Here is a 12,612-nt window from a genome sequence, read left to right as displayed (position 1 = left end):
CAGATCAGTGCCCTTATCCAGTTTGACACTTAGCAAATAGAGCATTTAAGTGCCAGACCAAGGGGTATGCAGGGTATTGAGAGGTATGGCTCTTAATGGTGGCCAGCAGTATTTCTATTGGATTACAATGACTTTTAGCCAGGGTGTAAAATACTGGCATTGCTATTTAGCCAGAGGGAAAATGTAGATTGGTGAAAGTGAAGCGGAAACTAAGATTTTGGAGACCAGAATACTGGCATGAATTAAGTCTAAGCGAGTCTTAAAAATTCCATGTTTGCAGTATGTTGTTTTATATTAGTGTAGGGTACATATTGTAGGGTACATAGCGTAGGGTATATTAGTGTAGGGTACTTAATATGCTAAGATATGCCTGAGAATTTTGCAAATGTTTTTTTAAGTGTCTTGAGGGAAATACTAAGCAGCAGTACCTGAGATGGTGTGAGTTTCCTGAGAACAAAGAAACTCAATATGCTCTCCAAATCTGAACAGTCAAGGTGCGATGGTATTTCTTGAATGTTGTATTACCTACAGATTCTTCTGATTATGCATGATTGATTATGATTGATTACAATTGATTACACATACTGCGCGTGTAACATGGCCTTGAAGCAGTTTCTTTCCTGAAAGTTGACTTTGCAGAGGTACTGCTATATTACTCATGCTTACAACCTGTGTTTATTCAAAAGCATGTTTGTAATAGTGATAAAATAACAGATGTATCAAAAAAAAGATAGATTATTAAACTTCAAATACAAAGACAATCAGTTATGTCACTACAAGCTCTACCAAAACAATTGTGTGGTGTAAATCCCACATGAAGGCATAGCTTGAATGCCACTGGACTGTAGAAGGATCACTAAGACTATATTCAAACAGCAATAGCACATATATATTTTGGCTTGAATATGGATTTGTCAGAAGAGAATTCTTTTTTTTTTTTCCACTCCTCCAGGGAGACCTTAGAGGCTTTCCAGTACCTAAAGGGGCCCTACAAGAAAGCTGGGAAGGGACTCCTTTTCAGGGGGTGTAGTGATAGGGCAAGGGATAACAGCTTTAAACTAAAAGAGATTTGGATTAGATAAAAGGAAGAAATTCTTTACCCAGAGGGTGGTGAGGCCCTGGCACAGGTTGCCTGGAGAAGCTGTGGATGCCCCATCCCTGGAAGTGCTCAAGGCCAGGCTGGATGGGGCTTTGGGCAGCCTGGTGTGGTGGGAGGTTTCCCTGCCCATGGCAGGGGGGTGGAACTGGATGGGCTTTAAGGTCCCTTCCAAACCAATCCTGTGATTATATGAGTGTGTCATTCTAAAGAGAGCTTGTAGGTCTAGTTGTCAGAATACTTTTTTATTGGTCACATTTAACTGAGTAATCATTTGAAAAAGATAAAACGTGGAAGACTGATTCTCAATCAGAAGTATAGAATACTTGTATGTAGAGCAGTCTACTAAAAATTAAATGAATGTATAAGCATTTCTATTACAATTAATTTCTGTGACAGTTTTTTGCCATTGAAACTAAATTTGATTCCCTTTTCCTTCTCCCCCCATAGATGCAATAATTTCAGAGGGACTAGAGACAGTCCAGAAAGAGAACTGTGTACTCAGTGGTCTTTTTGTCCTTCTAGAAGGCAGGTTAAAATGTCCAAGGTGAAATATCCAAGTACTAAGACTTATATATGTGAAATGGATTTAGGTGTATCCTTTCTTTTCCTTTTATGAAGCAGTTTGGATTTTATCTTTTTCATCTCTGAAAACATGTTCAAGAAAGATGCAGTTTCTTCAAGCTATTGATTCCATGGAGGAGTTTGCCTGGCTTTGAGATTAAAAAAAGTTTTTAGTTAGTAGTAGTATATTTTCTGTTTGAAGCTTTGACAGTAAAAAATAAAGATATAACAATTTAGAATATTTACAGCTTTGTACTACTAAGTTTAAAAAAAGTGGGATGATGAACATAACAGAATTGGCCAATATCTATAAACCTCTCATGGGTTGTATGAACTCCATGCCATATAATATTTCTGTAGCTCTGGAGAAGTAATTCTGCTCTTATTCTGTTCCCTGAGTATGGTAGCTTTGATTGCAGTAGATACTTGAAATAGCAATAATCATAGAAGGTTTACACATTTTAGAAGGTTTACACATTTACTTTTCGTAAATGGTGTTATGGAGGTGTTTTGCCTATTACTGTCAACAGCTGCATTCTACATGAAGAAGCAATTAAAAAAAAAGAAGTATTCAATTTTCTTCTGGAAATGTCAGAAAACTGAAATAATTTTAACAGAGTCGTTTAAAGTCTGACTGCTCAAGTTACACTGACTTCTTTATTTAAAATTGCCCTCCTTTCTCTGATGCATGAACCTATGTCCTCTCTCCCCCACCCCAAGCTTGAGTAGTGTCAGCAGTTTCATTGCATGAAGATTTATTGCTAAAATTGTAGAAGACTGAAAATGATAGCAGTAAAAATCTCAATTTCAACTCTAACTGTACAAAAATATTTGGTTGGATTTGACTTTATGAATTATCACTTTTACATTTACAGTTTCTTTTTAGCGAATGGCAGTGGCAATTGTAAAACAATACTTTTTGTACGTTAAAATTATTTCCTTTTGTCTTTGAAGGGTACAGAAAGCAGATCAGACCTTGAAGATTTACACCTTTATGCGACACCTCGGGAGCAACGGTTCCGTAGGTTTGCCAGTTTAGAATTTGAAGGACAGCTGTATATGACTCCCTATGACTTCATTCAGGCTGTCACAAACGATGAACCCAAACGTAAGCGGGATTTTTATACTGATAAAATTACTTGAGAAATGATGGTGGTTTATGTTATTTTTCCTTTTAGTTTTGGTTACTACTTTTGTTTCTGATTGTGGTGGAACGATGCTGAACCTTCCAGAATTTTATTTTTAATGGTATCCAAATGCATGCAGACAGCGTCCTGATTTCTACTAGATTGTAACCATCTGTATACATTTTTTTTTATTCCTGCAGAAAACATTAGATAAACATTCTTACCCTACAGGTCATACACAGCTTAATGGGCGTGAAAGATAAATTCATGTTTACCTTTTGCATTGACACAGTTACAGTTCTGGTTTCTTTCCAAGCAGACCAGTACTGCTGGAAGACTCTTACCTCCTTCTCTGTGTACTTTCTGTGTAAATAGGCAGGCAAGAATCCAGTATTCTAAATAATTTAGGATAGCATTGGTTTGCAATCTCTGCGATCTTAAGTTGTCATCTGTTATCATTTTTGTTGGGGAGAGGGGTTGATTTTTGTTGTTTGGTTGGTTTTGCTCTACAGAGATTCTATAAGCATGTCATGGTTTTCTAAATAACATACTTTGAGCAGGAATTTCAGTCCTTCAGGGAATCTACTTTCTACACTTCCTAGCACTGCATGTTAATTAACTTGATGAAAAATAAAGTAACAACTTCATTTCACTTTTTCTATTTTTTTTTTTTTGCTTTAATTATCAAAGAGTGACCAAACAGTAAGTGGATGTTACAATCCATTGCTGCTCCAATATGACTTCCTGGCCCTCACGTTTGCAGAGCAGCATTGGTAGCAGCACACAACTGAGAAATGAGAGTATCTCTGCTCAGATGTAACATGTATAATACCTTACCATAGACTTCAGGAAGAAAGATCTATACCACAGAGCTAACACAGAGAGCAGTCAAAAGCAGGTGAAACAGTTGAGGACTGCTTAAAGCTCTCTGCAGATTTTTCCCCATTGTTATGTTAACTGTAATGAAACCAAGAGGAAGGAGTCCAGCCATGGCACATCCATGATCAAAACTGTAATCTCATAACAGTGAAGACAGAAGTAGTGAAAACTTGCAAAACTTTGAAGCACTTAGCAGGAAGCAAATCTTCATTCCCTTTTTTGCTCTCCATTTGAAACAAAGAAAACAGATTCCTTATCACAAAAAAAAATAAAATAAAATATAATTACACATCAGCACGTTGGATCTACCTACTTTACCCAGATCTCCAGGTCATCCTTTTTTTTTTTTTTTTTTTTTGTCACTCGGGGAGTGGGTTTCGATAGCTTTTCCATGGGCAGTGCATCCCATAGCATAGCCATGTATGTCTATGGAGTATTTGTGTCATTTGCGGGGCATCAGTTAAATAGTACACTTTGTTTTAAATTCATTTTACAATGTTTTGACTAGTCTGTCTACACTACATATGTGGTACACCTGTAAGACTTTTCCATGTTAATTAAATTTAGGTTTCTTCCTCCCTCACTGCAAGTATTCAGATGTTTAAAAAATAAAAGTGTTAAGCTTACAAGGATATTCTGTTCTTCTCATGTCAAAAGAGAAGAGATCAGGAACTCAAACAATGAAGAACCCTTCTGAGTTGAGTGTAAACAAATCTTGCTTGTGTCAAAATCCTTCCGATGTATCCAGTTGATCTCAGAGACTAAAGGCAAAACTAACCTGCATGCTTTTAAGTTTTATACACTAGTTTTATAGATTACATGACTAAGATAATTATTTAAAGGGATGGTGTAGGAGGCTGCAACTAAGTAGAAGTGGATGACTTCATTATGGTGGAAGTCATCTAGGATATTTAGGCAGAACAAGGCTGACTTCTTGGACAGAAGGCTGACAAATAGGAAGTAATAAATGAAGTAAATGATATGTACTTACTACTATTTCCAGCCTCTGATCTCTGAATGTTTAGTTTTAAACTTTATACTGCTTTGTCAGTTTGCACATCTTAATTATCTGTCTCCTTATGCTCTCCTAAAGGAAGTAAATAAAGTATTTTTCTGAATAATATAATAATACCTGCTAGAAATATTTTGTAATTTTGGATCATTTTAGTTTTGTTTGAAACTATAAATAGCAGGGTCCGTGCAGGCCAGCATACCACAGTGTCTATATTTTGCATAAAAGAACATATGCTTAATTTTTTTTTTTTATGGATGAAGACTAGAAAGGTCTTGAATATTGTTAGAAAGCAAAACCGCCCTTTGAAGAGTAATAATAGTAGCTCTTTGTGTCTGCTTTATGGAAAAGCTACTGATACTAGACCTGAATGAGATTTTTTGATGGAGTGAATGCTTCTATTGTGATTGATTTACTTTGGAAATCTTGTAAACCCTACAAAAGTCAAGAGGGTGTTCACTTCCTTTTTTTGATTAAACACTAACTAATATGGTAAGAGTATATTTTTCTTTTATAAAACATAACTTTTGACTCCAGGCAGCTGGAGTCAAATATGAAATAAATGGTATAATTAACTTTCTACTGCTGCCTTTAAGGTGAAGGCTTTCATTTCGGAAAATATATCTTAATAGTCATGCTTGATACATTTTTACCATCTGCATATGTGTTTATATGTTCAGAAAGTCAATGAAAAGAAGAGGAAATACTTTGTTTTGCTAAAAAGCTCTTGATAACTATAAAAACTTCAGCTTAATACTGAGCTGTAAGAAGTACGTATATAGACAGAAAACTTTACTTGTCTAGAAGGATAAATCTATATATAACATGAGAAATTATCTGGCTGGAAAGCTAGATGTAATTATTCCCCATTTTTTGTGGTAGGCATAAACATACAGCAATTTATGTGGTAAAGGTGGTTGTTTTGTTTTAGTATTTTGAGACAAAGCTTTAATTGACATTAAATAATTAAGCTGAAAAGTATATGAAAAAATTGGATCATGTTATGATGTTGCATGATACAACCCCACCATGTTTGTAGTGGGATTTGCAGACACTCAGTGTTTTTGCTGAGGTGTAGAACTAAAATTTCAGTCAGTGTCACACTATGAACCAGTAAGAGACCATAGTAGCTTTTGTGTCCTGGTTGTTATTTAATGAAGCGTGGACACCACCATGAGAAAGGGTTTTCTAGTACCAGAGGGTGTTTTGCTTTATAAAAATTAGTCTTTACTAACCAAGAAGATAAGTATTTGACCACATAATCAATTTCTTGTACCTTTGTAAATTCTGATATTTGCAGTGCTTTATCTTAATACTGAATGTGTGCAAAGGTTTGCCTTGAGAGGGTGGTGATGAACATCAAGTTCTGAATTCTTAGGTGGTTGTAGACAACTGTTGTCAAATGCCGGTATCATCTGCTTCTGGATTCTTTCACTTTAAGGCTTCAGGAAGAAAGCATCTGTTCGGTCTTACTCATTATGAGTTTTCAGGTTTAATGAGCAATTTCAGTTCTGAACTCTTCAGCTTTGTTAAAATTACTTACAAAAAATTAGCTCAACAGAGGCTCTAAAAGGGAGCATGAATCTGATCACAGAATCACCTAGGTTGGAAGAGACCTCCTAGATCACCTGGTCCAACCTCTGACCTAACACTAACAAGTTCTCCACTAAACCATATCACTGAGCTCTACATCTAAATGTCTTTTAAAGACCTCCAGGGATGGTGACTCAACCACTTCCCTGGGCAGCCCATTCCAATGCCTATCAAGCCTTTCAGTAAAGAAGTTCTTCCTAAGTAAAGAAGATCTTAGGAATGGCTGTAAGGAGTCCTAGCTTCTGATGTTGTTTCAAGGATTTTTTTTTCTATGTATTTGTTTTAAAATATATGGCTAGTGAAGTGAAGCAGGGGCCAGAATCTAGGTTTCCTTTATGGTCAGAATTGTAATACTACTGCTGCTAAATAATGGTTCAGACTATTCACTGATACCACAAGATAACACAAATGCTCACTATTTCCAGTTTAAAGCTTTAATGATGTGTTTAGGAGATAGGATGTATTTTCTCATGCTAAAGTGGAGTTTGATTGAAAATTGTAAGTCTGAATTGATTCTTGAAAGTTAGGAGTCTAAGTGTGTATTAAACTATTTTTTTCTATTAATAAGATAAAGAGATTTTTTTTGAGCCCGGCTGAGCTCAATTATTTATTATTTATCTCATTAATAAAGTAGGGAAAATATTTCTTGTTTGGCTAGAAAATAGGGATTGTGGATGTAGTATAATTTTAATGACACCATATTGACATAACTAAATTTGGTATATTCATAACTTTGTCTTTTGTTGCAGGTGCTAAAAAGTGGCGATCTCTTTCAAAGCAGGTGGGTAGTAGTTCCTACACTGGAATAATTCCTATAACCATACCTTTTGCTACAACTGTCTTTTTTCATGATGTAAACTTGGTGTTGCAGAAGAAAGGTTTTTCATCCTTATTAAAAAAAAATGCACAAATTTTAATTTCTTCTTTTTTGTCACTTCAGACTGATTTGAATCCAGAATCTCAAACATACTTGAGCAGCTGTGCCTGTTACAATTGGTTTAGTGACTTTCTCAAACCTCTGTCAGTTCCTTCCTCAGCCCATATCTGAATTTTAGTGTTGAAGTGTAACAGCTGCCTGAAATACTCATGCCACTCTAGCTTTTGCTGAAGTGCCTCTCACATTTTAGTTTTTTATATTTGTACAACTGCAAGAAGGCTGTTTCAGTGTCTGTGTATTGAGAATAAAGTACATTCGTATTCATGGGTGAAGTTTGCTTTAGTTTAGGTTGAGTATTTTAAAAGAACAATTGCCTAGAGCTTGTATCAAAACCTCACTGAAATCCAGGGGGGACTCATCTTTGACTTCAGTGAACATGTGGAACAGTGAGTAATTTCAGCAACAATATGTATGTTATATGTCTCTCTCCAATTCTGCAAACACTTAGTATTCATGCAGATTTTTTCTTGGATGAGCAATTCTTGTATTAATCGTGTATGCAAAATTTATGTATGTGTTTGAGTAATTACAAAGTCATTGTGATAAACTGAAGTTAAAGTAAGTGGTAGATTTTCATGGAGTTCTTTTCTTGTCTTTTATGTTGATTTCCTAGCATTTACTCATAATCAGAGAACATCTTCATTTAAATATCTAATTATATTCTTCAGTATTTTTCAAATCTTATTTTTTAGGAATTGAATCAGATCCTTATGGAGACACCACCAGTTTGGAAAGGATCATCCAAACTTTTCCGTAATCTTAACGAGAAAGGTAAGGGATAAGAATTCATTTTCCTGAACCAAATAGTCATATGTATTAATTTATTGTGACTGAAGTAATGTTGTACTTAAATCTTTCAGAAAATGTAATCAAGTTTAAAAAAAAATAAATAAAAATTGTTGCTTTCTACAGTTTAAAGAATATAGAAGTTTCCTTTAGTCTCTACAGTGTTTTAATTCTGACATCTTCCAGCTAATATTCTTAAGTGAAGTAAAGGTAATTTAGTATATTTATATATATAGATATATATATAAACATATATATAAATATATATATTTAGTATATTAACTGGTAATTTTAGTATATAATCTGAAGTTTGACTGTTTCACATTCAGTTTCTTCCAATCATCTGTAGAACTGTTGTCAGTTCGGACAATAGAACTTATATGGAATGTTCTAAAAAAAAATATGCAAAATGTCTTTAAGACATCTCTGAAGACAGTGATGGTCCCTGATATAATTGAATAAATGTTTTCTTCACAACAGAAAGAGTTTGAGAAATGCTGTCTACCCCTTTAAAATGAGCCGACCAAGCTATTTTTGAGCCTTTAGAACTTTATTAGTAAAGCAATCGCCATGGTCCAGGTCTCCCCCTACCTTTTTTTTTCCTCTTTAATATTCTGTATCGCTTGGGGGGGGGAAAAAAAAAAAAGAGAAAAAAAAAAAGAAACTGTTAACTCATGTACCAAAATGCAAAAGCTACTTATGGTAAATAACCCCCATATTCTTTTGCTTATTTTCAGAATAGTAAAGGACTGATGGAACTTTAAAATGTTTCTAAAAAAAAGCAGCCACAAGCAATTGCTATAAAATAAAGACACTTCCTGGATCTTTAAATAATCATGCTAACAACAAAACTCAAAACAAATATGTGCACTTATTTGATGAGTCTAATTTAACTACAGCTTAAATTTATTAAGCGAGTAAGTAAGCCACTATTTTTAGAGGAGTGTCACAAGCTTAAATCTCTAGTGTGTTCTAGAGATTTGAATCTCTTGAATCTTGAATTGTAAACTGCACTTAGATTTTTTTGCCCTGAGCCTGCAGTCAGTACTCCAGGGAGAAGCAGAAACTGGCACATTTTTGCATTGTATTTCCTTGTTCTAGGCTGACAGTTATATAGTCAGAACAGCTGACTATTCACCTTCATAATCTGTTAAATCAGTACATTATCAGTTTAAAAAAAAAATGTATCTAGATATTGCTTACTAAGTCTGTAATAAGATGTCTCCAAAACAGACAGTCTTGATTCAACAATATTTTACTCCAGTCTTCTGTTAGTGAAATTCTACAGAATTTGATAGAAGTAAGAGGATTCAAAACTGGTGTAATAAACTGGTAACATTGGTAATAAACTTTAGCACTTACATAGCTTTTCGGCACACTTTACAAAACAAGTGAGTTCTGCTATCCCATTTTATAGATAATATAAGAATAGATGATGGGAATGGGAATAGAATTCAAGTCATTCTCATTTATATGATATGAACACTTCATTCTCATTTATATGATATGAACACTTCAAGATTATTTTACTCATGTTCTTTAAAACATGCACATTTTAGTATGAAGCAAGTACCAAAGGCCTATGTCAATATATTTTGCCATAGATTAATTTAAACTACACAGATTTACACCAGCCATCTTCAGGTCTTAGTTTTTTGTGTTTTACCCTCAAGTGACCTCCACCTCTTCTTTCTGATCTTGGAATAAGCTTTTCTTTCAGTTCAATTGAAATTACAGAGCCTCTCTCCCATAACGCTCAGAGCAATCAACCAGAACTATCTGTCTACAGCTACGATATACCAGCACAAACAAAAGGAGAGAATGCTTTCAAGGCCTTTTATATTGCTGTCTTCATACCTGTGGTGGACTGTTTGACAATTGCACTTCCTTCCTCCGTTCTACAACAAAGAAGGTGTCATCAAACAAACAAAAATTCATTTTTTACATTTATTGACAGGCTATTAGAGAATGTTTTACATTACTGAATGAGAACCTTTGAGGTATCTGATTTCTTGATAGCTGCTTGTCCAAACAGACTCAAGTAGGCATTTGTAAAAGAATTTCTGCAAGATGCTGTATAAATTCAAGCCACACGTTGATTCACATCTTTGTGTTACTGGAGAATGCAGCTGAAGAAGTATCTAAGTTGATTTTTACAGCTGTTCTTAAAAGCAGGGAATCTTCACTGCAAAGCTGGAAAAATGACAGTCTTCATGAATATTATTTCAGGACAGAACTAATATGGAACTTTTTGTGCTATAAGTATTAATAAAAAATGCTGAAGTTTCTTAGTTTGGCAGCACTGGAAGTGCTGATGTTAAATCTGTTCAATAATTGTGAAATCTGTGTGGATAATATAGTGTTTAAGTTTGAATTACATAGGTGTTTCGGCGAAAAAAATCACATGACCGTTTACATAGTTCATCATATATTCAATTGAGTTAGACTTTAGAAGATATTTAAATGTCCAAAGGTGTGACTGTTTTTTTTTTTTAAAAGCGCTAACGAACTTCACTTAGACTGAAATAAAGGAGACAGACAGTAACTTTTGAAAATCACAGCAGTTAGACATCTCTGTTATCAGGCATCTAAATACATTTTTGTTGTTTGTTAAGCTTTTGAAATATTCTAATATTGTGGACTGGCTTAAGATTTTGGGTTTTATAAAACAGACAATCAATTGGTTAGAAATCAGGAACCAGTTTTGGTAGCTCAACCTTGAAGACGGCTAGAGCTAAAGGCTTTTGGTAGAATTGCAGGTTACTGTTGCCAGTTCTTAGTGCATTGAGGGATGATCTTCTTCATTTGCGCTGTATGCATTCTGTAAGGTTATCTTTTTACCCCAGAAATAGAGAAATGGAAGTACAGCTTATCAAACATACCATTTGGATATTGACTTCAGCTCTAACTTAAATTTTGCTTTCTTTATTTCTGAAGAGGAAAGGTAATGCCATATCATGCTGTGATTACCTTTTGACATCTGACAAAAGATTAAAAGCTTGAAATGTATTCCTTACAGGTCTTTTGAATGTAGAAGATGACAGTACAGGTTCCCTTAATAGGCTTCGAAAATATTTAACAAAAAGCTACACATTCATTTAATAAGAGTTTTAATATAAAATTCAGATGATTATTATGAAAGTGTGCATATAAAGACAATTTGAAAGCCCAAACTGTGCTTTTCTAAGTAATACAAGGCCAAGTTTTCAATTAGCATGTGGCATGCACTTAGCATATATTAAAGTCAAGAACTATTTTCAAACGTTATCTATCAGGAGGAAGCGCTATTAAAGTTCTCAGAGTAAACATTCTCCTGCTGTTAAAGACTGTTGTCAGGTATTATTGGTGAGATTTTCAGAGAGCTAAATAGCTTCTAAAAATCTAACCAGCTTCTGTTTAATGAGCTATTCTCTACTGTTTATTTTATTTGCATTATTTATTTATTTATTTGCATTATCTATCTCCTAAAATAGTCAACAGCAAAAAACAAAACAAAAACCACCATAGATCCATATTTTAGTCAAATGAATCAATGACTAGCCTGAACACAGTCACATGCAAACAAATACGAATAGGCATATATATGAAAATGTTCCTCCTTATGCATAGATTTAATGTTTTTGAGTTTAAGATTTGGATCCAAAGTAAAATTAATATGGCATCATTTTTTCTGTTGTTTTCAGGTGTGATATCTTACACAGAATATTTATTTCTCTTATGTATTTTAACAAGTAAGTATTTTGGGAAAAGAAAAAATCCTTCTTTACAAACTCTTAAGTTTCAAATATATTGCTATATATTGGGATTTTTTTGTCCTCTCCTGCATATCCCAAAAAATGTATCAGGCATCTTTATATCCATTTGAACCTGCCTTGTCCTACAGAATCTTGTGTTATGCTTTAAGTGATTTATTCTCTAGAAACATCTTTCACTGGGTGTTGAAAACGCTGAGGCACTTCAGCTAAAACCCAGTAAAGATCTTAAATTTGCTTTGTTCTTTGAAATTCCTATACAATTTCTAGTTGAATTTACTGAATGTATTGAATTCACTGGTCATAAAGGACATTGAATATAGGGAGAATATTTATTATGTACATTGTTACTGTTTTGTTTTCCTTCTTAGTGCATAAAAGATAACATCAGTGGGATAGTGATATCAGTAACATGTTTCATTTTAGAAAATCTGTCAAACTGAAGCAAATGTTTATTTATATAAGAAAACACTAACAAAATCGAATACTTATTCTTCTACCACCTGTGAAAACAAAGTAGAAGAACTTAGAGCTCGAGTAAACTAAGCCTGATGCCAACTGGTATTTTAAGAGCTGCTTTTTGGGAAGGATCAAAGTGTTTTGTCTTTCCTTTGTATACAATTAAAGCATTTCTATTGGATTCATTAGATTTTTATTCAGATATTATTTGGATACTTCCTGTGAAACAGACAGAGTGGGAACTTTACCCCAAACCTGTACTATCCTTAAATGCTGCATCAGTGGATATCCTTCCATCATCTCTTTATCTGGACTAACCTCTGGCCATAACTCGTATTGCAAGGCAGTGAATTATCACCATAATGTTGCCCAAAGACTTCACTTACAGTTGCCTTCAAACTCAACAT

General features: G+C 34.3%; 1 protein-coding gene across 8 annotated transcripts in view; it reads left to right on the top strand.

The window, feature by feature from the left end:
• Nucleotides 1-12,612, top strand: part of MICU3 (mitochondrial calcium uptake family member 3) — a 47,942-nt gene that overhangs the window by 7,677 nt on the left and 27,653 nt on the right. For all 8 annotated transcript variants that reach the window (XM_068681506.1, XM_068681508.1, XM_068681502.1 and 5 more), the window contains exons 2-5: nucleotides 2,615-2,768; nucleotides 7,021-7,052; nucleotides 7,901-7,979; nucleotides 11,678-11,725. In XM_068681506.1, coding sequence (XP_068537607.1) covers nucleotides 2,615-2,768; nucleotides 7,021-7,052; nucleotides 7,901-7,979; nucleotides 11,678-11,725 — 313 coding nt within the window. The remainder of the gene's footprint in view (nucleotides 1-2,614; nucleotides 2,769-7,020; nucleotides 7,053-7,900; nucleotides 7,980-11,677; nucleotides 11,726-12,612) is intronic.

Source organism: Anas acuta, chromosome 4 (genome assembly GCF_963932015.1).
Source record: "Anas acuta chromosome 4, bAnaAcu1.1, whole genome shotgun sequence".
Classification (NCBI taxonomy): domain Eukaryota; kingdom Metazoa; phylum Chordata; class Aves; order Anseriformes; family Anatidae; genus Anas; species Anas acuta.
Note: the sequence above shows the minus strand (reverse complement) of the source record. Positions and strands in the feature narration are given on the sequence as shown.